We start from the raw sequence: 19,593 nt of genomic DNA on the forward strand, positions 1-19,593 counted from the left end.
CTCCTGTAGTGTTGAGTTTCCTTCTTTTACGTGCATCCTGTGGGCCAAATTCCATATACACTCATTATATCACCTCTTTGTTTCTTAGGCTGATGATTCTCCTGAGTTGGCTCTAACTCATTATGCCTTGAATTTTCATTATTGGGTCAGCTTTTCAAAATTGCTGCTGCCTGGAGTGCTTTCAGTTGGAGCCATTCTCCCTTGTCCTGCAGTTTGTGACTGTGCCTGTTGTAGCAGTAGCTGTCCTGGAAATGTCACTGGTTTGTTAGTGCACTTGTGACTCCCTTAGGAACCCAGGAGCACATCAGGTTGTGTAGGTGTGACAGCACTGCTGCAGCCAAGATGTGTGTCTGGCTTTGGGCTCAGCCTGGGAGGGCTGTTCCTGCTAAATGCAGGCAGTGGGGACCAGCAGGAGAGCAAGTGGTGCTGAAGATCCAGCTTGCACACTGCAGGTTTTTAAAGGTTCGAGTTCTTTTCTACCTAGTTCTAATGTGATCTTGTGGACTGAATTCTTGCTAGTGTTTTGGAACATGAGCTGTGTTCCAGATCCACATCCTCATTTATAAGTAATCCAGCCTGTGTGCTCTGAGATTGTTCCAGGTGTGAGCTGAAGCACAGCTTGTGTGTGATCACTTCAAAAGGACTGCTGGGTATGACCTGAAATATTAATGTAGATGTGCACCAAAGGCAGGAGCTGAAGTCAAGGGTCTGTCTCTGAAAAGTGGTACAAGGTGTTCTGATGATCTTAGAGTACAAGAAGGAGAAGGGCTGGGGTGTGCACCCTTATTGCTTTTGTATGGAACTATTGCTTCCTTGTTCTTTACTGATGGGATAAAGGCAAACCATTGTGCAGCTATAACACCAGGAGGGGCATTCACAAGCTCCTGTGTTCAAGACCAGCATTTTCCCTTTGCCTTGTTCTCCCTTGAGCTATAAATGGGATGCTGCCTGTAGTGTGGAGAGCTCTGGCCATGAGGAAAACATGACCTGAGGACATGTCAGGCATCTCTCAGGCTTTTTTTTCTACCTGTACTCACATACCAGGAGGAGGACTCCAGTTTTGCAGGAGTTTGTTCTGCCTGGCTTGGTTCTCACATTTCCCTGTGGGTGGAGTGCACCCTTGTAGTGAAGAAAAGAGCCAGGTCCTAATCATTTCATTTGACTTCTCCTGAATTTGGAGTGGGGTGGAAATGTGGGGTCACTTTCCTTTTCCATCCATGCATCATTGTATCCTAATGATTGAAGTACATTTCACAAATAAAGGAACTTTTCCCCAACTTTACTGTTGCTTATTTTAGTTCACTTATGGATGATGCTTTTATTGTTTCAGTACACCAAATAAATTTTGGCTTGCATTGGATTAAAATATTAAATAGCCTCTCATGGACTGTAATGTACAACAGGCTGTGGAGGGTGGAGGAATAGAGCAAACAGATGAGCTGGAGATCAGCCATGGAACATGTCCTGCTGGCTCTCCTTGTGGGACTGCAGCAGAGCCCTGGGTTGATACCACAGTGAGAAGTAAATCACTTGAGTATGTAGCTTTGTACAAACAAAGCATTTCCTGCCAATGCAGATTACACACAGGCCTAAACTACCGAGTGATGTGTGTGTATTTAAAAAATAACCATACTTCAAAAGGGGAATGCATCTAGAGGAAAAAATTGCTCATCCTTTTAGATGTTAAAGTATCAGAGAACATGCAAACAATTTAACAGTCATGGTTGTAGTGGGCAACTGCAGCAATGTCGCTGAGGAAAAATTTGTAGAAAGCCTTACTTTAAAATATTTACAGGTGGTTTGCATGAGAGAAGGGGACAGTCACCATATATTCCATGACTGACTGCGCAGCCTGAGGATTCAGAGCACGTGGTGGAGGGTGCAGTGTAAGAATATGAAGTTACTGATCCTCTGCTCAAGCACCTCTGGAAATGTTTCCTTCTGCTAAAGATGGGTTGAAGACAGAACTGGTCACTACCAGATGTTTGTACATCTGTCTCAAACTTTTCCCAGGAGTAGCTGTTGCAGCAAAAAAAAAAAAAAATATTGTGGTAGGAGGTGTCGTAGGTATTATAGAAACTTGTAGTGGATAGGAAGTGTGTGTGCTTAAAGGATGGTACATTTAGATCTTCTTAATATAAAGTGAGATATTATTCCCAGTTGTTGCCCTGCTGCTTGAAGCAAAATGTGCTTTTCTTCAGGGTATTGCACTGCTGCATCTTGAGAGAGCTTATTTGTAAGAGTCCAGAGTACAAGACTGTAAAATTGTATTCTAAGCAGCAAGCAGTAATATTCTATCAGACTACTTCTGTGTATCTTGACCTGTAATCACAGGGCATTGTGTGTGTTTCTCATTCCCACTGCTAGCTATTGTTTTATTGACAAAACCTATCTGAAGATTGTCTCTAGATGTCTCTACAGAATACTGCTAACTTGAGGTTCATGTGCAGAGAGCATTTGGAGTAGAATGCAAATTAAGCAGTATGTGCTTTGCATTGTCTGGATGTGTTATTTGGGATTTATCCAAGTTAGGCTTATGATTGCCATATGTGGACTAGCAACAGATGCACATAAAGGTGCTTTCCAAGGACAGCAAACAATGGCAGATAAAGCCTGTGTTGATCTATGTGGTTTGTGTTGGATCACAGCTACCCTGAGGAGTGGCCAGCCAACATGTGGCATTACAGGCGGCTAAGAGCCTGGCAGTTCTAGAAAATCAAGTAAAAGGAAGTAGGGCAGAAGTGGAAAAACAGCATAAAACTGGCTCAATAAATTTTATTGCCATTGAATTTCATGTGACTGTAACAAAATGCAAAGTAATGCGTTTCTCACTACCACTTTTGTATTATGACCATCTTCTCAAACAGTGTTGTCCACAATTGCAAGCTGAATTTTAATTGTATTTCTTTTTGTTTGAATTTGACTACTTTCATATGGAAAAAAGTTGATTTAGCATAGTAATTTGCTTTGATTTTTTTTTTGTTGATTTATTTGATTTTGTTTACTTTGTTTTTAAGGAAAGACACAGTGTTTTATGAAGAGAGATTTAAATCTTCATCTTTTTCAGCTTTTTAAAAAAGTAAATACAAGTAATAACAAAGGCAACATCCTTTCTCCAGTGACTAGTTTTTTTCACTCTACTACACCACAGTCCATTAATTCAAAAATCGACTAATGTTAAAAGAAAAGAGTAGTAGTGCTTCCTTCAGGGCAGAATTTATTCTCATCTTATGGTAACTATGTAAGCACAGAGGAAAGGAATTGAAAACTTTGTGAAGAAATAATTTTAGTAATTGTTTTACCCCTTGAGGGAGAGCTCAGGCTTCTTGACTTGTGTAGGGACAAGGCCTCAATTTTTTCAAAGGCGTGTTGTTAGATTATCCTGTTTATTTGCATGTTATTCTTAGCCAGAAAGGTGACTTGGATTTCTTTTCTCTAACAAATGTAATGAAACAAAAATAGTGGAAAAACTTTTGCACAAGTTGATGTAAGTGTTAATGGTAGGTAAGTGTTCATTTCATCTTGGTGTGTATCATCTCTTCATTGAGATGGTACCAGAAAAAGGGACAGGCCATGTGCTCCTCGTTGATAGCAGTGCTGGCTCTGAGTTTTGTTACCTTGTTCCTTTCATCTCTTTTTTGCTTTTTTAATGAATGTCAGTAAGGCTAGTACTATATGATGTAGGAGGAAAGTGATGAATGTGATTTTTTTTTTCCATCTCTGGCAATAGCCTTTTCTAGTAGGAGGGAAAAGAATATACTTAGCAAATGCTGTTGGATTATTGTTGGTATTTTAGAATTGGGTTGCAGTCAGATTTTTCTTTGGGATTTGGCCTTTTCTAAGGCTCCTTGATGTGTGCATTGGTGAAATTCACATGTATATTTTATTTACTCTGTCCTTTTCTGCAGAATTTAAAGCTTTGAGCACTGTCTATATTTACTGCTTGCTCAGATTTTGCTTGGGGAAGTCTATGAAAGTGATTGCAGACTACATGGAGTAATGTGTTAGAGATATTGGTTACATGACAATTGATATGTTTCGAGTATGTATGTGTGTTGTATTCATATTGTTGTACAATTATATTTCCAGAGCCTCATACCTTCTGGGTGGCTTTCTCATGGCAGATCTTCACAGCAGTGGTGTTGCTGCTTCTCGGTCAGGGCTCCTCTCCAGACTCTCCCTGACCACCCCGCCCCCTTTTATCTCAGCTCTTTCCATGGGCTACAGCTGCTGCCCAATCAAGGACATCACAGCTGCAGCCCATTTACAATGACTAGAACCAGGGCGGGGTCACTAATACAATAGAGAGATCTTCAACTGCCATACATACAATACATAAGTTAACTCAGGCCCCCAGATACACATTCACTCAGCCCCCTACATTTCCCCCTTTACTTTTACCAATTTTACAGTTACAATATACATATCTGTCCCAGCTCTCAGGCTGCCACAGCTCGCAGCTGTCTTTACTTCTGTCCCAGCTCTCAGGCTGCCACAGCTCGCAGCTGTCTTTACGAATACATACATAGAATATATACATATCCTCCTCTTTTTTTTTTTTTTTTTTCTTTTTCTTTTTTTTTCTCTTTTTTTCTCTTTTTTTCTTTTTTCTCTTTTACTTCTAGCAACCCTACAACTACAATACACATATCTGTCCCAACTCTCAGGCTGCCATACACATATCTGTCCCAGCTCTCAGGCTGCCACACACACATATCTGTCCCAGCTCTCAGGCTGCCACAGCTCGCAGCTGTCTTTACCTCTATAGTCCCAGCTCTCAGGCTGCCACAGCTCGCAGCTGTCCTTACTTCTATAGTCCCAGCTCTCAGGGTCCCAGCTCTCAGGCTGCCACAGCTCGCAGCTGTCTTCACTTCTTTAGTCCCAGCTCTCAGGCTGCCACAGCTTGCAGCTGTCCGGGGGATTCCATACCTTCTTTCCTTGGCTGCGTGTTCTTAATCACGTCGGGGTCACCAGATGTTGTATTCACATTGCTGTACAATTATATTTCCAGAGCCTCATACCTTCTGGGTGGCTTTCTCATGGCAGATCTTCACAGCAGTGGTGTTGCTGCTTCTCGGTCAGGGCTCCTCTCCAGACTCTCCCTGACCACCCCGCCCCCTTTTATCTCAGCTCTTTCCATGGGCTACAGCTGCTGCCCAATCAAGGACATCACAGCTGCAGCCCATTTACAATGACTAGAACCAGGGCGGGGTCACTAATACAATAGAGAGATCTTCAACTGCCATACATACAATACATAAGTTAACTCAGGCCCCCAGATACACATTCACTCAGCCCCCTACATATGTGTATATATATAAAATGAGTATGTGTGTATATATATATAAAATCACAGATCAAAGCCACAGCTGTGAACAGTCATCATTATCAATGTCACTTTAAATTTCTGGAAATGAGGTTATGGTAGCATCCTCTTGCTGTGTTGGCACTATTTCAAGGAAACAAAGGGGTATGAGCAGGAATTAGAAAAAGGATGAACTGTGGAGTTTGGCAAATAAGGAGCTGAAGATGTAGAGATCTCTGTTGCTGCTTCTCAAGGACTTAGAGGAAGCAGTAGTCCAAAGCACTCAGCCTGAGTTCAGGGTTCTGTGAGGAACCACAGCAGAGTGCTTTTCATTGACCTACAGCACTGGGGAGGGGAATGAAGAAATAGTGAAACTTGAGCATTTTTTTTTTCTGCTGAAAAGCCTTAGGAAACTGTAATTGTTCCTGTGCAAACTCACTGGAATAGGGTAAACTTTACTTGTTTCTTGATATGACCCATCTGTTCAACATCAGCAAAACTCTGCCTAAAATGTCTTCAAAAAATTTAAATAGTTCCTCAGGATAATTGGTGTTGCAACCCAAGCTTTGCTTGCAAGGCAGAAATGGCATTACAAGCAGACTGTGCTGACTGTCATATCTAAAACACAGCATATGTGGTCTAACATATGATAGATCTATTCTAAGTTAATGTAAACTATGTCTCAAGACAAGTTCTTAAATTGTCTTTCATCCAACTAAGAGACTTTGATATTTTTAAATTCGTCCTGCTAGCTAATTAGTCAGTAGCCATACTTTATTTCTAGAATGAGGTTTTGGCACTGTAGATGCCTGAAGTTGAACTGGCCAGATTATGTATTATGTCAAAATTTGTTGCAAAACTTTTGTTGCAAGATAGTGTCACCTAGGAGCTCATTTGTAATTTCTGACAATTGTTGTAAATACTGAGAATAAATGCTAAATTCAAGGTGGTTTTATTACTTTTAACATTTTTTCTATATAACATGTTACTGTGTATTTACATAGATGATATATATGATACATAAAATGTGTCTCAGCATGGGTAATAAGAGTGAGTTAAGTTTTGTTCAAATATCTGTTCTGAGTTTCTGGCAGACTGCTTATAGCTATATAAGCAGAAAATGTCCTGTGGGTTTCTCACAGAGAATTCTTCAAGAACATTTTGTTACTCACTCACATATTGATTCAGAAATATTTCACATAATTGCACTTTTTAATCTCTTTTGGGTTACAAAGATTTTCTTAATTGTATTTTATTGCTGTACTGCAGAACATTTATTTTGCTGTTGTCTTTTTCCTTTTTAAGAAGAAAAATGCAGTCAGAATTTGTACAACAGAAAGCTGAATGTACTTTTTATCCCTTGGCATTGTCTCTTTCTCAGGGAGTGCTGTCCAACATCTCCTCCATCACTGACCTGGGAGGCTTTGATCCTGTTTGGCTCTTCCTAGTGGTAGGAGGAGTTATGTTCATTTTGGGATTCGCAGGATGCATTGGAGCTTTACGAGAAAACACTTTTCTTCTCAAATTTGTGAGTAGCTTTTGCAACTTACATTGACATTCCTCATTTATGTAGCATGCCATGTTGTCTGTTCTATTTAACTGTGTTAAGCATTTTAAATGTATTTTGGAGAGGAAGGTGTTATCCAGTGTCAGAATACCAGGAAAGCACTTAGCTTTTAACATGTTACAGCTCTTCAGTCTCTGGTGCTTACTGGCTATATTGTTTTAAAGCTCAAAACTGTTGATGGTAAAAATCATAACATGGAAGTACTGATTTTCATATGGATGTAGCCTAACATTTTGCTTCCCTGTCACAAAAAAAGAGAAATTTCTTGTGAGAATCTGTGTGTTGAACTTGGAGTCCATAATAAGCTGCCTATGAAATATGAGGGATGTAGATGCAGCAGTGAATGTGATCCATGTGACCTGTGCTGTGCAAGGGCCCCTCGTGGTACAGAGGAGATAGGACTGTTACAATATCCTCAGTCTGGCCCATACCCTCATCCCTGCTCTTCAGCTAACTGGAAGAGGTTTCATTGCTTTCAGTGCTGGGGCCTGAGAAGGAGAAGGGGAGGAGAATGTGTCCAGGATGCAGAAAGAAAATGGAAGTTTTCTTGAATTTTGGGCTGGATTGTTGGTTAGGGAAGGAGCTGCTGGCATGCGAATGAACCACAGTATGCAGAACTTCTTCAACTAAGTAGCTGGCTGTTGTATTTTGAAAGATTTCCTCCTGTGACTTTTGAAAATGAGAGTAACAATATCATGTTCACTTTTAGATAAATTAAAAATTCATAGTAAAGATTTTTTTCCTCCACCCCTCCCCTTTCCAGAGGTGGGCACTGCTTGTGGATGCAGTTGTATCTTCATAACCATTAACTGTTAATATATACATGAAAAAGCTTTCAGTGAAATAACTACCTCCAAGTGACACATTTGGCTCCCACAGACATGTTGTATAAGGGGAGGAGGCAATTGAGAGTCACAGTTCTCGAGGCATTTATAAAGCAGCTTGTAACACTTTTTTCCCTTCTTCCTTGCTTCTCTAAGCTTGCCTAAAATGAACCCATCTGCTGTACCAGAAATAGCTTCCCATACAGCAGCTGCAGAAAAAATTAAAAACATATCTGAACACACACAGAGAACATATTAAAGTGAAACTCAAAGGCACAGTTGCAAAGGGGATGGACTTCCAGTATACCAGGACCCCTGTGTGGTTTAAAACAGTGTAGACTCAGTGGAAATGCTTAGGGAAAGTGGCAGATCATTAGTAATGCCTTTGGCATCCATTGCATTTGCATTAATCATAGCAGCCTCATTTAGTTTTAATGTGGATGTGAGTAATTTCATAGACATTCCGCTCCAACTTAGTCATTAATTAATTTCTGCTGTTACCAATTTCTGCTTTGTCTGCTTGGGCGAAGCTTTGCCAGTGAAAGGATCTAAAGCAAAAGTCACGTAGAAAGCATTTTACTGGCACATTTTATATTGGTTGTTTATGCCTTCTAAAATGTAAATGCCTATGTTGAAATTTAAGACCAGTTTTCAAGGGCCCTACATATGGTGGTGACTAGCTGTGTCTTGAAATTTACAGTGAATTCTCTTGGATCTCTTTGAAAATCTCAGTGAAATGTCCAAGGTTTGGCCATTTGTTAGCATTTTTGTTATTTTTTACAATAGAATTAAAGTTTCTGTTCTGCAGCTCCAATAAAAATGGTGTGTTTTTAATTTAAAATTTCCTATGTGCCAAAATGGCTTGAACTTGCACTGAAACAGATAAAGCCTTATCACTAGATATAATTGAGGGCTTTGAGAAAGTTCTGGTCATAAAGGAAAATAATTTTAGCCTTTCTTATTTTCTTCATAGTTCTCTGTATTTCTTGGAATTATTTTCTTCTTGGAGCTCACTGCTGGCGTTCTAGCATTTGTTTTCAAAGACTGGATAAAGGACCAGCTGTATTTCTTTATAAACAACAACATCAGAGCCTACCGAGATGACATTGATTTACAAAACCTCATAGACTTCACACAGGAATATGTAAGTTGGACTGTTATTTTTTTTGTAAAGCTTACTTTTAAGAAATACCTGCTCTTATTCTTTACTTTCCATCTGTTCTGTTTCTTCAAGTAGCAACAGAAATATTCCAGCATATAATGCCTTTGAATATATTTATATTTATTTTTACAGAACTGCAAACACACAGCATCTATGTAAAGTGGCTTTATTGATGTATGACTGCATAAAACAAGATGGGGAGTTGGAGTGATTTTTCTTGAAGACTTAGTGTGTCAAAGTTAAAATATTTTATTATGGAAGCTATCACATCTGTTTAAGAATTTACTCATTTTCTAAGCTCCATTTGGTCCTAAGATGAATGTTGGTGTAGTTTTTAGCAACACTGCAGAGTGGTAGAGGTATTTAGTTGGTCCAAATGAAACTACAATTTTATTTCTTCTGAATTAGACTTAATGGAATTAGCCTAATGAAGTGGACCACCTGTAGAGTTCTTGTAGGACACCTCTAAGTGATACCACATCTGCACTTGGGAGAAAAGGGTGAAACCAGCGGTGCACCTGTTTGTGCAGGTTAAGCTCTGTAATTTGTCAGCGTGTGTAAAGAATTCTTGCCTTGACTTTTGCACACAAGGTCTGCCAGTACCTTCCCTCTCCAGTACTCAGTTCTGGCTGGTGTTGAGGAAGTCCTCTTTAAATCTGGCACTGTGTGGCTAACATAGCTGAGTGTTGGTTGAATTAATGTTTACTAATTTTTGTGCACTCTACAATTAAAATAGTTTCAGTGCTTGATTTGTTTCTCTACGCCTGGGGGAGAAATGGTAAGAGGATGTGTATCCTTGCCCTGTTTTGAATCTTTTGCAAGAACGTCAGAGGTCAGCACAAACTTAAAGTAGTAGTCCACTTGTATGCAGCCAAAGGCTACAGTCCAAATTTGCAATGACTTCCCAAGGCTTTCTCTCCTAACTGCATTAGCATTCAGCAAGTAAGCCAGGGGCAGCACGAGTTGTGAGAGCGAGTTACTTCTTCACCCAGTAGAGATGGTGCACAAAGACAACATGTCAGGTATTGCAAAGAGAACTCCTACATCTAGAAGGAGACAATGGCTATTCCAATGCTTTTAAAAATGTGGTTGTGTTTGGTTTTGTTTTTTTCCTTTTAATTGACATAGATTGGTTCATTGGTCTAGCTCCTTATTTGCTGTAAGCCATCAGTGTTTCCCCAGTCTCCAGTCCATCCTTTGTATGTTCAGCAAAACACATCAGTTCCTCGTGTGTTCAACACGTTTTGCCAGACTATGCCTGCCTTTGGCAGATTTACTCTGAAGGATTCACTAAAGGTGTTCATTGTGCAGTGTGTGATGATCAGGGAACAGTGTGTTCACACTGATGTACAGCCAGGCAAAGTTCCTCCACACTAGCAAAAGGAGTACCAGTGTAGCCCTTGAACTTGTTTTTTTGGAAATCCAGGGCTCATTAGACTGGGCAGAATATTGTACTTTTGGCTCTGATGTCCCTTGGGCCTGAGCTTGTAGGCCTGTGCAACTCTGTGGCGTTGTGTAGGCTTATCAGCTCACCCATGGGTTTCTCTCCAGAGACCAGCATAGCAGGGTGTGATGTAACTTTAGTCACATGATAACTTTGGAACAATTTACCCATTTGGAGTGATATTTAAAAAAAAATGACAAAAATCCCCAACCAAACAAAAAAAAGGCAGTTTCAATGAAAGCAGTGGGAGTCTCAGATTTTGTTTTGAAAGCTAGAGGGGAAACTGGCAGCAGCCATGCATGTTGCTAATGCTGAGATTTTCATTCTGAAATTTAAGAAGCTCTTCTTTTTTTGTTCTAGTGGCAGTGCTGTGGGGCTTTTGGAGCTGATGACTGGAACCTTAACATTTACTTCAATTGTACAGATTCCAACGCGAGCCGAGAGCGCTGTGGTGTGCCATTCTCTTGCTGTACTAAAGACCCTGCTGTAAGTGATGCTCTAGGGGGTAGGATGGGTGTGCTGTTCCAGTCATAAATAACACTTCAAGATTTTCCTTTTGTTTCTGGAAATTGAGCCTCATTATTAACTTCTTTCCAACCTGTATTTTTTTTTTCGTTCTTTCAGCTCAGCTTAATCACTAACTTTTCTGCAGTCAGCAAAACTCATAAGATAACTCAGCTCTTCATTTTTAGAAGGAGAGAACCATGGGCTTGGCTGAACATATATATTAATTTTAGCAAGTATAAAAAGGAGAAGTGCTTAATGAGTTGAAGGATGTGAGCTTTCAATTGAAATTCATCAGAACAGTAACCCTTGAGATCAGACACTTTAAAGGAGATATTATTCATTATTTAATGTGGTGTCCTGAGGCTCTAGCCAGTTTGACCCAATTTGTGCCAGGTATGGTAATGAATGACAGTCTGTGCCCTGAGGAATTGGCATGTTTGCATTGGAATCTTCAGTTGACTATGGGTATCTTTACATACTCTTTTTTTAACTTTAAAATTACTGCCTGTCCTACAGTCACCTGAAATCAGACTTGAAAGGTCAGAAATTGTTTGTGGGAGCAGCTTTTAGGTAAATTTTCATGTCTTTAAAAATATTTATAGTTCTGCATCATCAAGTGGAAAATGTTGGAGCCATGCATTGCTAATATGGATATGATAAAGAAGGGAATCAGTTCACTAACAGGGATGGGTGTGTGCATGGAAACTGTTACGTGCCTAGCACTGTATATATTTGACTTTATATAGCTTGAAAGAAGCTAGCTTTGAGTGCTTGTATTATCTAGCAATTCAGCTGTGGCTTTGTCTTCACCTGGAATGACTTACAGTTCCTTGAATGTATTAGTCTAGCACAGACTGGAGTTAGGCAAGTTGCCAAAAGGCACCTCAGGTGCTTCCTGCCTTGCTAATAATGCAATGCAGTTGCTGCTCCTGGCATCCAGTTGCTGCTGCTCTCCCCCTCTCCTGATAAGGCACTGCCGCTTGCACAAGCTGGTTCTGGTTCCTCTGCAGTGAATGTGACTTCACAGTAGTTTGAATTTTTCTCAGAAACATAGCTGAAAATGTTTTAACAGGATATTAAAACAAAATGTAGGTTAGGCTCAAACATTTCCTTATGCTTAGGATTCCCTCTGCTGTTTGCCTATCTGCCCACCCACCCACACAGAGGTCATCACAACCCAGTTTTAAAAATATAGTTGTTATAAAACCAAACCAGTGACAGCAGTACAAGGTAATCCTATAAATACATAATCCATCCTAAAGTTCTCTTTCTCTCAGTTGTTTAAATGGCTATGCAGTTTGTTAGGGTGTTATGCAGCAACCAGAAATTTAAAGATAAATCTCATTCACTGTAAGGAAACAACCTTAATGGCCTTTAAAAACTCAAAACATTAGAAGTCATGCATACAAGTAAAATAATTGTAACCAAGCTGTGATTGGTTCAATTGCAGTGATAAACATAGGTTTATTCTGTGGGAAAGCAAATTTGTCCCTTTTAGAATTAGGTTTCAGCGTTGGACTGATGCAAACAGTTCTGTGGATGCGTTATTGTTTTTAGTTTAGCTTGGGTCAGGAAGTGGTAAGTTTAAGGCAGGCTAAAATAAGTTTCTTGAAACAAATTTTGACTACCATAGTTCATTTTGATGTAGTTAAGGAGGTTCAAGTGTTCTAAAATCTTGTATAGGCAAGTTTAGAAAACTTATTTCCATTGCATTTTTCGTACCTTCTTTTGGTTAACAAATTCCAAGGTTAAAGGCAGAAGACATTAATCATGAAGCAACTAGGCATTTAGTACAAGGTAGAAAACTTAAAATCCTTCTTTCAGAATCTTAGGTGCTTTTACATCCTTGTAGTCTGTAGCACTTAGGTTTTGAAACTTTCACTTAGGTCCTGAAACAAGATGAAGCTTTCATCTTATTAGGAGATAAAAGTTGCTTGAATTTTGAAGATCCATTAAGGGAATCCAGTTTTGGCAGCTGACAGAATGCAACCTGTTGAACGTCCTACAAAGTGAGGAAACAGAGGAGCTTTTCATGCTGATAGGAGATAGTTTTTTCCATATGGCTGCTTTTTAAAATCCGTCCAAAGACAGTGCTTGTCTTTCCCACTTCCCACAATTTGATTAAATTGTGGTGTTTGGTACACCTAGCTCAGATTGGCTGATTTTCTCACTTTCTTGAGTACTCCTTCTTCTACTCACTGTCATTATATGATAAGTCAGTAACTTAATATTTTGCTGCCATTGTGGCTGATGCCAAAAGTTTCAGGCTTCATTTTATTACCATGAAATAACTGTATACAAAGTAAAAATACAGCTTCAGCTGCCAATGGGAAGCATTTGTTCACTAGGGAAAATCTGCCAGAGCCTATTTTATTACCTGAGCTTTGGGAGTACTAAAGGAAAGGGAGTAGGAAGAACCCCTCCTTTCCCATTGGTATCAAGCTCCTATAAGAAAGAACAAGCAGTAAGAACACATTACTCCATCTGTTATTTTTTCTTTCAGGTTTTTGGTAAGGAACTGTACGTATTTCTAGAGACATTCTCAGAAAGAACTTGCAGCTTCTGCAACAGAACTGCCCCTTGTCACCTCTTCATTCTGCACAGACTGAACCCTGAAAATGACAGCAGTACTCTTGGCATATTTTTTAGTACAGACAAAACCTTTTCAGCAGAAGGTTCTTTCACTTTCCATAGATGTTCTGTAGTCCTTTTACTTTACTAAATGCTTGTATCTGGAACACAGAGTTCATCCAGGTGAGGGCTGGTTTTCCCAGCTTGCTGATTTGAGAGAGAAATTTCTTTTTGATGTATGCTCTTGTTTGCTGCAAATAATTAATAGCGCAGAGTGAAGGAGGAGGTTTTTTTAATTAAAGCAATATGCTCATCAAAGTTTGGGTGATTGTCTTATTACATACAGCACCAACTCCAGGGAGTTGGGAGAAGGTGTTTGGGAGACATTTTACTGATTGCCTCTCTTTTCTCTCTCCTCTAGGAAGATGTTATTAATACTCAGTGTGGCTACGATGCAAGGCAAAAACCAGTAAGCTTTTTTTTTTCTTCTTAATGTGGCATGTTAAGGATCTGAATCCCTATTGCATGAGGAGATTGTTCTGCTGATGGTGTAGTTGAATGTAATTATCTCTGTTTTCTTCCCTCTTCTCCTTGGCAGGAAGTTGATCAGCAGATTGTTATCTACACTAAAGGCTGTGTCCCTCAGTTTGAGAAATGGTTGCAGGACAACCTTACCATAGTTGCTGGTATATTCATTGGGATAGCATTACTGCAGGTAAACATCATGTTCCCTGGAATGAGTTGCACAGAGGAATAACAGATAAAGTGAATATATGAGGGGGGAAGCTGTGTAGGAGAATGGGAAATGCAGTGCCAGTTGCCTGTTTGTGGGTTTTAGCAGTGGGAACTAAATGTATGAGGCTTTCTTTGTGTTAAGGAATATTTAGTTTTTATCTACAGGGATGCAATTTTTTTCTTTTCTACTCTCAGCAGGTTGAAACTAACATTCTGTTAGATAAACCTTATGTAGAGACTTTCAAGCCTGTACAGACCTACTGTTTCCAGTGGTGCTTGAATGAGCAGCAGAGATCCTTTAGGGTTGCTTTGAAACAAGATTGAAACTGTTAATTAACTAGAAACCGGTACCACCATAAAAATGCTGGGGTTACAGGAATTCTGCAATATTCTTTCTTCTTCCAACATTTACTATTAATTTAATTTCTACGTGTGTTGTTTCTTTCTTATCTAAGTTCTGTATAACCTAAGGAGTTTGCCTGTGTGAAAAGTTGTCTAATGCTCCAAATGAATAAACTGTTATCTCTTCCAGATATTTGGGATATGCTTAGCCCAGAATTTGGTTAGTGACATTGAGGCTGTCAGAGCCAGCTGGTAAAACTGCTGAAGTAACCACAACAAGACACTGGACAACCGAAACCCTCTGAAACCTCCAGTGTGTCACTCCGACACCAAGCTGTATGGACATGGGTGACAGGGAAGCCTTCTCTCCCAAGTAGTCTCAAGTTTAAGTTCCTGATATTGCAGTGAACTTGTGTTTTTTCGGGATGGGGGAGAGAAGAGTGGGCTATTGAAAATCTGCTGCTCACTGACAATTTTTTTTTTTTCTTTTAAACCACCACTTTGAAAGCTGTTGAGCCGTGAATCTCTACTGTATTCTTGATTTTGAGTAACAAGTGGACACTTTTTTAAATTGGTGTATTCAGTGAGACAGAGTTGCATTGTTGTAGTCTGTGGATATGCTGTTTATTCTTCATGTCATGAGCTCTTTGATAGCTGCCAAATATTCCTGAGATGGTCTATCTCCTCACCACTCTGTAAAGGAACAATCTTCTTGTTTTCACAGCTAAACATAGCTACAGGCCTAAACCCATGAAGCAGGAAGCAACTTTCTATGCATCTATTGTACAGTAAAAAGAAATTGTTTTTAAAACAAGGGGAATTATTTTTATGCAAGCTTCCAACTATCTCCTTCTAGTACTTTGAGGCTGGAATCAGCAGAAGGGAGAATTGCTTAATTTTGTTAAGATCTTTCTTCCTTCTCCACTCTTGTATGAAGGGAAAGGAGTTTTCTATTTGACGAACAAGGGTTGCTGCCATACCTTTGGATATCAGTCTCTTAAGGCAAGGATGGGATATAACTGTATAAATGTATGAAAGCAGTGTGGATGTTGGGTCCAAGTGAAGAATAATATTCAAATAATGAATTATATATTAACTTAAAAAATTCAAAACTTATGTATCTGATATGGCAAAATCTTTTGTTTCTCTGAAATTTAGTGTAACCTAATGTATTTAGGGATCTCACTGATGTTAATGCTTTGACATACTCATGCGAAGCTTGTTTCTTTGGTCTGTTCCTAGCTAGGGCTTTGGTCTTTCTTTTTTTCTTTTTCTTTTCTTTAATTCTTTTTACTTGCATGAGCTGTGGAATAAGAATCTGTGACACTCCAGTGCTTTAAATATGTGCATATGTTTTAATACAGTCTAATCCAAACTTATTTATTGATAAATGCATGTGATTATGGGAAGATCATTTCCCATTCTCTTGGAAGTTGGAGAGAACAGTTTTTGTCAGAGTAAATGCTTACCTCCAGTGAACAAATTCATACTATGGAGATGTCTTCTCTTCTTGCTCTAAAGGCAACAAAGAGCTTTCTTCTTCTTTCTGTGAAGCAACAGAATAAAAATCTTAAAATAGAAGCATTTATTAGGATCCGCTAAGGCAGACCCTTTTGAATTGGATGCAAGAAAGCAGAATGTGGCAAAAAGCACAAATAGTGGAGAAAACTTTAATCCGGCTCCATTCAGCTTAGTGTTTTTGATTTGTTCTTCTTCACTAATAATAGTGAACTTAAAGACCTGACATGGCTTGGGTAGTTTACTGCACTTTGTATAAATTTAGTGTGTTTTATGACCCTTCTCAATATCTCCATACCAGTCCTGAAAGCTGTGGTCCTGCTTTGGTCAGACAGTGGCAAAGGGTGTGTAGCACCTCCTTGTAAGGACGTAACATCTTTGAGTTGAGCTTCCTAAACCAGAAGGTATATGGAGTAGGACAGAGGAACATTGCTTTCAAAGCTTCCCTGTTTTGGGGGATAGATAGAAGGCTGATCTGGTGACTTGTTAAGGCTCTTTTTGGTCCTGTGACACTTAAACAAATGAATATATGTACCCTTGCACATTTTGCCTTTCTGTGCTTTAGTTGGCTGTGGTTTTTCTCCCCTCTGAAGGCTGGTGAAGGGCACGCCGCTGCTTCACAGATGCCTCAGCAGACCTGTTGTCCTCCCATCTTTGAGCATTACCTCATCCTCTTCTGGTTAACTCCCACTGACTGGCTCTGAATCAGGCAGCCTCCATATCCCTGGGTATCTGCTGTTAAAGGCCAGCCATGACTCAGAATATTTTTTAAAGCCTTTCAAAGCAATTATAATTCATTGTCCTTAATAAAGTTGGTTCCACCTCAGCACAGTGTTATGTTTTTCTTAGCCACTCCTCGATTTGGGGAGTTACTGGTTGTTTTCCCCCAGAGGGACATACCATTTTGCCTGATAGTGGCAGGACAGACAGATCATCAGCACCAGTGTTGCTGCACTGAGACAAAATGGTGCAGGGAGGAATCAGGGAAGTGGGGTTGAGGAAATGACCCCTCCACCAAAGAGCCTTGATTGTGATCCTGGGCTTTGGTTTGGAGGGAAAACAAAAAGCCTAATTATAGAAACATTCCTTGTTGCCACTGATCTTGAATACGACTGTTGCTGCTCTGAGTTTCTGAAGATAGCTTCATTCTTCTACTTGAATCTCTGCAGTTGTACTGTATTGGCCTTCTGTCTTGTCACGCTGTTCTCCGAGTTCCAGTCTGCTGGCTGTGCAGTTGGCAGTGTCAGACTGATAGGAGGGTAAATGCTCCAAGCTGAGCAATTCTTGTTCTCACAACTTGCGCGTCTACACACAAATGTGCAACACTTCTGCTGAATCCCAGAATGACTGACTGTTCTTACAAAAACCACTAGATAACTTCCTTTTCTAGAGCTCGTCTTTATTGCTGTGGTTGTTGATCCTTCTTGCTCCCTTGTTCCCAAGAGATACTTATTTACTCATTTTTGCAGTTTGATGGATGTGTACTGATTGTTTAGCTGTCTGTTACACATTTAAATCCCACATTTTTTTGTCTACAGATCAGGTAAGATATCCTTGAAATGTCCCACAACAGCTACTCAGCAGCTTAGGTGTCCAGTTGTGAAACCTTGTGGGAGGCCTTGGAAATCAATGTATTATTGTCAGAGCCTGCCAAATACAAGCAAACCTTTTTCCAGGAAACTTTGAAAAGGTCACGTGAACTGCAACTAAAGCACAACTGCTGGCTACGTGGGCTCAGTGTCTGAAGCAATAAGATGTGGTAGGCACTCAGACTCCATGGCAGTTTCCTGCCTGGTGTGGTGGTGGGGTACATGTGAGTATCTTTAACATGCAGTAGTTTTTCAGAAATTTATTGTCAGGCTTACGGAGTGGGAAACAGCTCTGTTTGCTGGGTGATTCCTGTGGAGTAGTGGCATTGCTAACAAGGACTCTGGTAGCTCAGCAGCAGTGCTGGCTTTAAAGCTATTTCCATATATCCCACTGAGCCCTGCCAGAGGCCTTCACAGTCCTTGATCCTTTGCTTTCTAAATACCCTCTCTATTCACAGGCCTTTCTGTTGTTTGGGTTTGGGTTTTTTTTTGATTAATAGCCTAATGGACAAATGTGTGAGTCATCTTTTTGTGTCTATTTTGGTAGCAGTAGGATCTCTTTGCTTAAAATGCATAATTTTGATTGTGCCCCTTAGAGTTTGAAGCTGTGGGGGTGCTTGCTCAAGTGTACTCTGTCCCGAAAGCCTTCTTCTCTCCCCTTTGAGAGAGATGCTCATTGTAGTTCTGGTGTGTAAATAGTGTTTGGAATGTAAATAGTAGCATGCAGATTAAATGCTTCTTGCACTTGACTGCTTTTCACCCTGAAAGTGTTTATTATGGAGAGGAGAGGTGTCCACCAGGAGAGTCCCAAGTGGTTGTCTTGGCTGTCCCTCGTGCCGATGGAGCAGCAGGAGCACCTCAGCTGCCCGTGTTCGGTGGCTGCCCCTGGGGAAGGTGAAGCCCTGGCCAGCCCTTCGGGGCCTGGTTAGTGACAGGGCCTCCCTTGCCTTTTCCTTTTGCTGCTTGGCGTTAGAAAAGCATTTGACTGTAAAGTGGAGAGTCGGTGGCAGCACCTCCTACCAGTTATGGGAGGTTGCCATCATTTGTGGCAGGACTAAACATGGTGCTATAAGAACTGTCCTGGATGTCAATCTGTGTTTTTACTACTTTAGAGATGCCCTTGTTAAAATTGGTCTTGGGTAATATGGTTGGTTATGAGAGAAATTATTGTCTGAATTTTCGACTCTATTTCCCTTCTTGCTGTGTATGTCTTTTGGGTGCATTGAAATAGCAGTTCTGCAAATACCTATGTATTTGTTGTGGTTTAGGGTAAATTTGGGGGAGAACTTTTAAAGGGTTTTTTTTAGAAAAGCAGATTTAATTGGCTTTTTTAATTGGTTCCGGAGAAAATTTTTTTTTTGGAGAAAAGTGAAAAAAATTCTGTTTATCAAACAATAAAATGTAAAAAATATTAAACAACAAAAGTTTTTGTTGCTTTAAAAGAGATGATTAAATTTAGAAAAGTTTTTTTGGGGGTTGTAGTTTGGCTTACTTAGTTTTTTGGGTTTTTTTTTTGGTGGAAGAAGATCAGACCTCAGAAGGTGTCAAGCACTGCGGAATATTCCTGTTCCTCCCATTTTTCTTTTCTCCCTGAATCTTTTCCAGATACCTGTAACAAGTGATGAAACTGTCTAAAACAAATGAAATAATACTACCTTGATCCATTAGCTACCAAATTTTGCCCCTTGAAAAAAAGAAATAAAAAAATCTGTCTCCCTTAACATGCAGTATACGAAGAAGTACTACTAGTGCACAAGGCAGCTCTGCTAGCTGTCTTTTGTGTTTTGGCAATATAAGTGTGTTAATAAAAAGCTCCATCTGTATGTGCGTTCATGTTCACACTGTCTACATAGTAGAGATGGACCTTGAGCTCTGGGAAGATTGGAATGTGAGTTTATGACTCAGATCCATTTCTGATACATATATTCCACATTAGTTCCAGCTGAATCTTTCTCTCTTGTTCATCTGAAGGTGTACAGCAAGGTGTCAATATTTACCCTTTGTGTATCATTCCTTTTTATACGAATGT

The 19,593-nt window shown here is 39.9% G+C and overlaps 1 protein-coding gene across 1 annotated transcript in view; it reads left to right on the forward strand.

The window, feature by feature from the left end:
* The window catches only part of TSPAN5 (tetraspanin 5), an 80,610-nt gene extending 63,809 nt beyond the window's left edge, over positions 1–16,801 (forward strand). The window contains exons 3-8 of the mRNA XM_063156583.1: positions 6,687–6,833; positions 8,670–8,840; positions 10,663–10,788; positions 13,802–13,849; positions 13,979–14,095; positions 14,648–16,801. Coding sequence (XP_063012653.1) covers positions 6,687–6,833; positions 8,670–8,840; positions 10,663–10,788; positions 13,802–13,849; positions 13,979–14,095; positions 14,648–14,713 — 675 coding nt within the window. The 3' untranslated portion in view covers positions 14,714–16,801. The remainder of the gene's footprint in view (positions 1–6,686; positions 6,834–8,669; positions 8,841–10,662; positions 10,789–13,801; positions 13,850–13,978; positions 14,096–14,647) is intronic.
* Positions 16,802–19,593: the final 2,792 nt, after the last annotated feature.

This window comes from Melospiza melodia, chromosome 5 (genome assembly GCF_035770615.1).
Source record: "Melospiza melodia melodia isolate bMelMel2 chromosome 5, bMelMel2.pri, whole genome shotgun sequence".
In the NCBI taxonomy this organism is placed as follows: Eukaryota; Metazoa; Chordata; class Aves; order Passeriformes; family Passerellidae; genus Melospiza; species Melospiza melodia.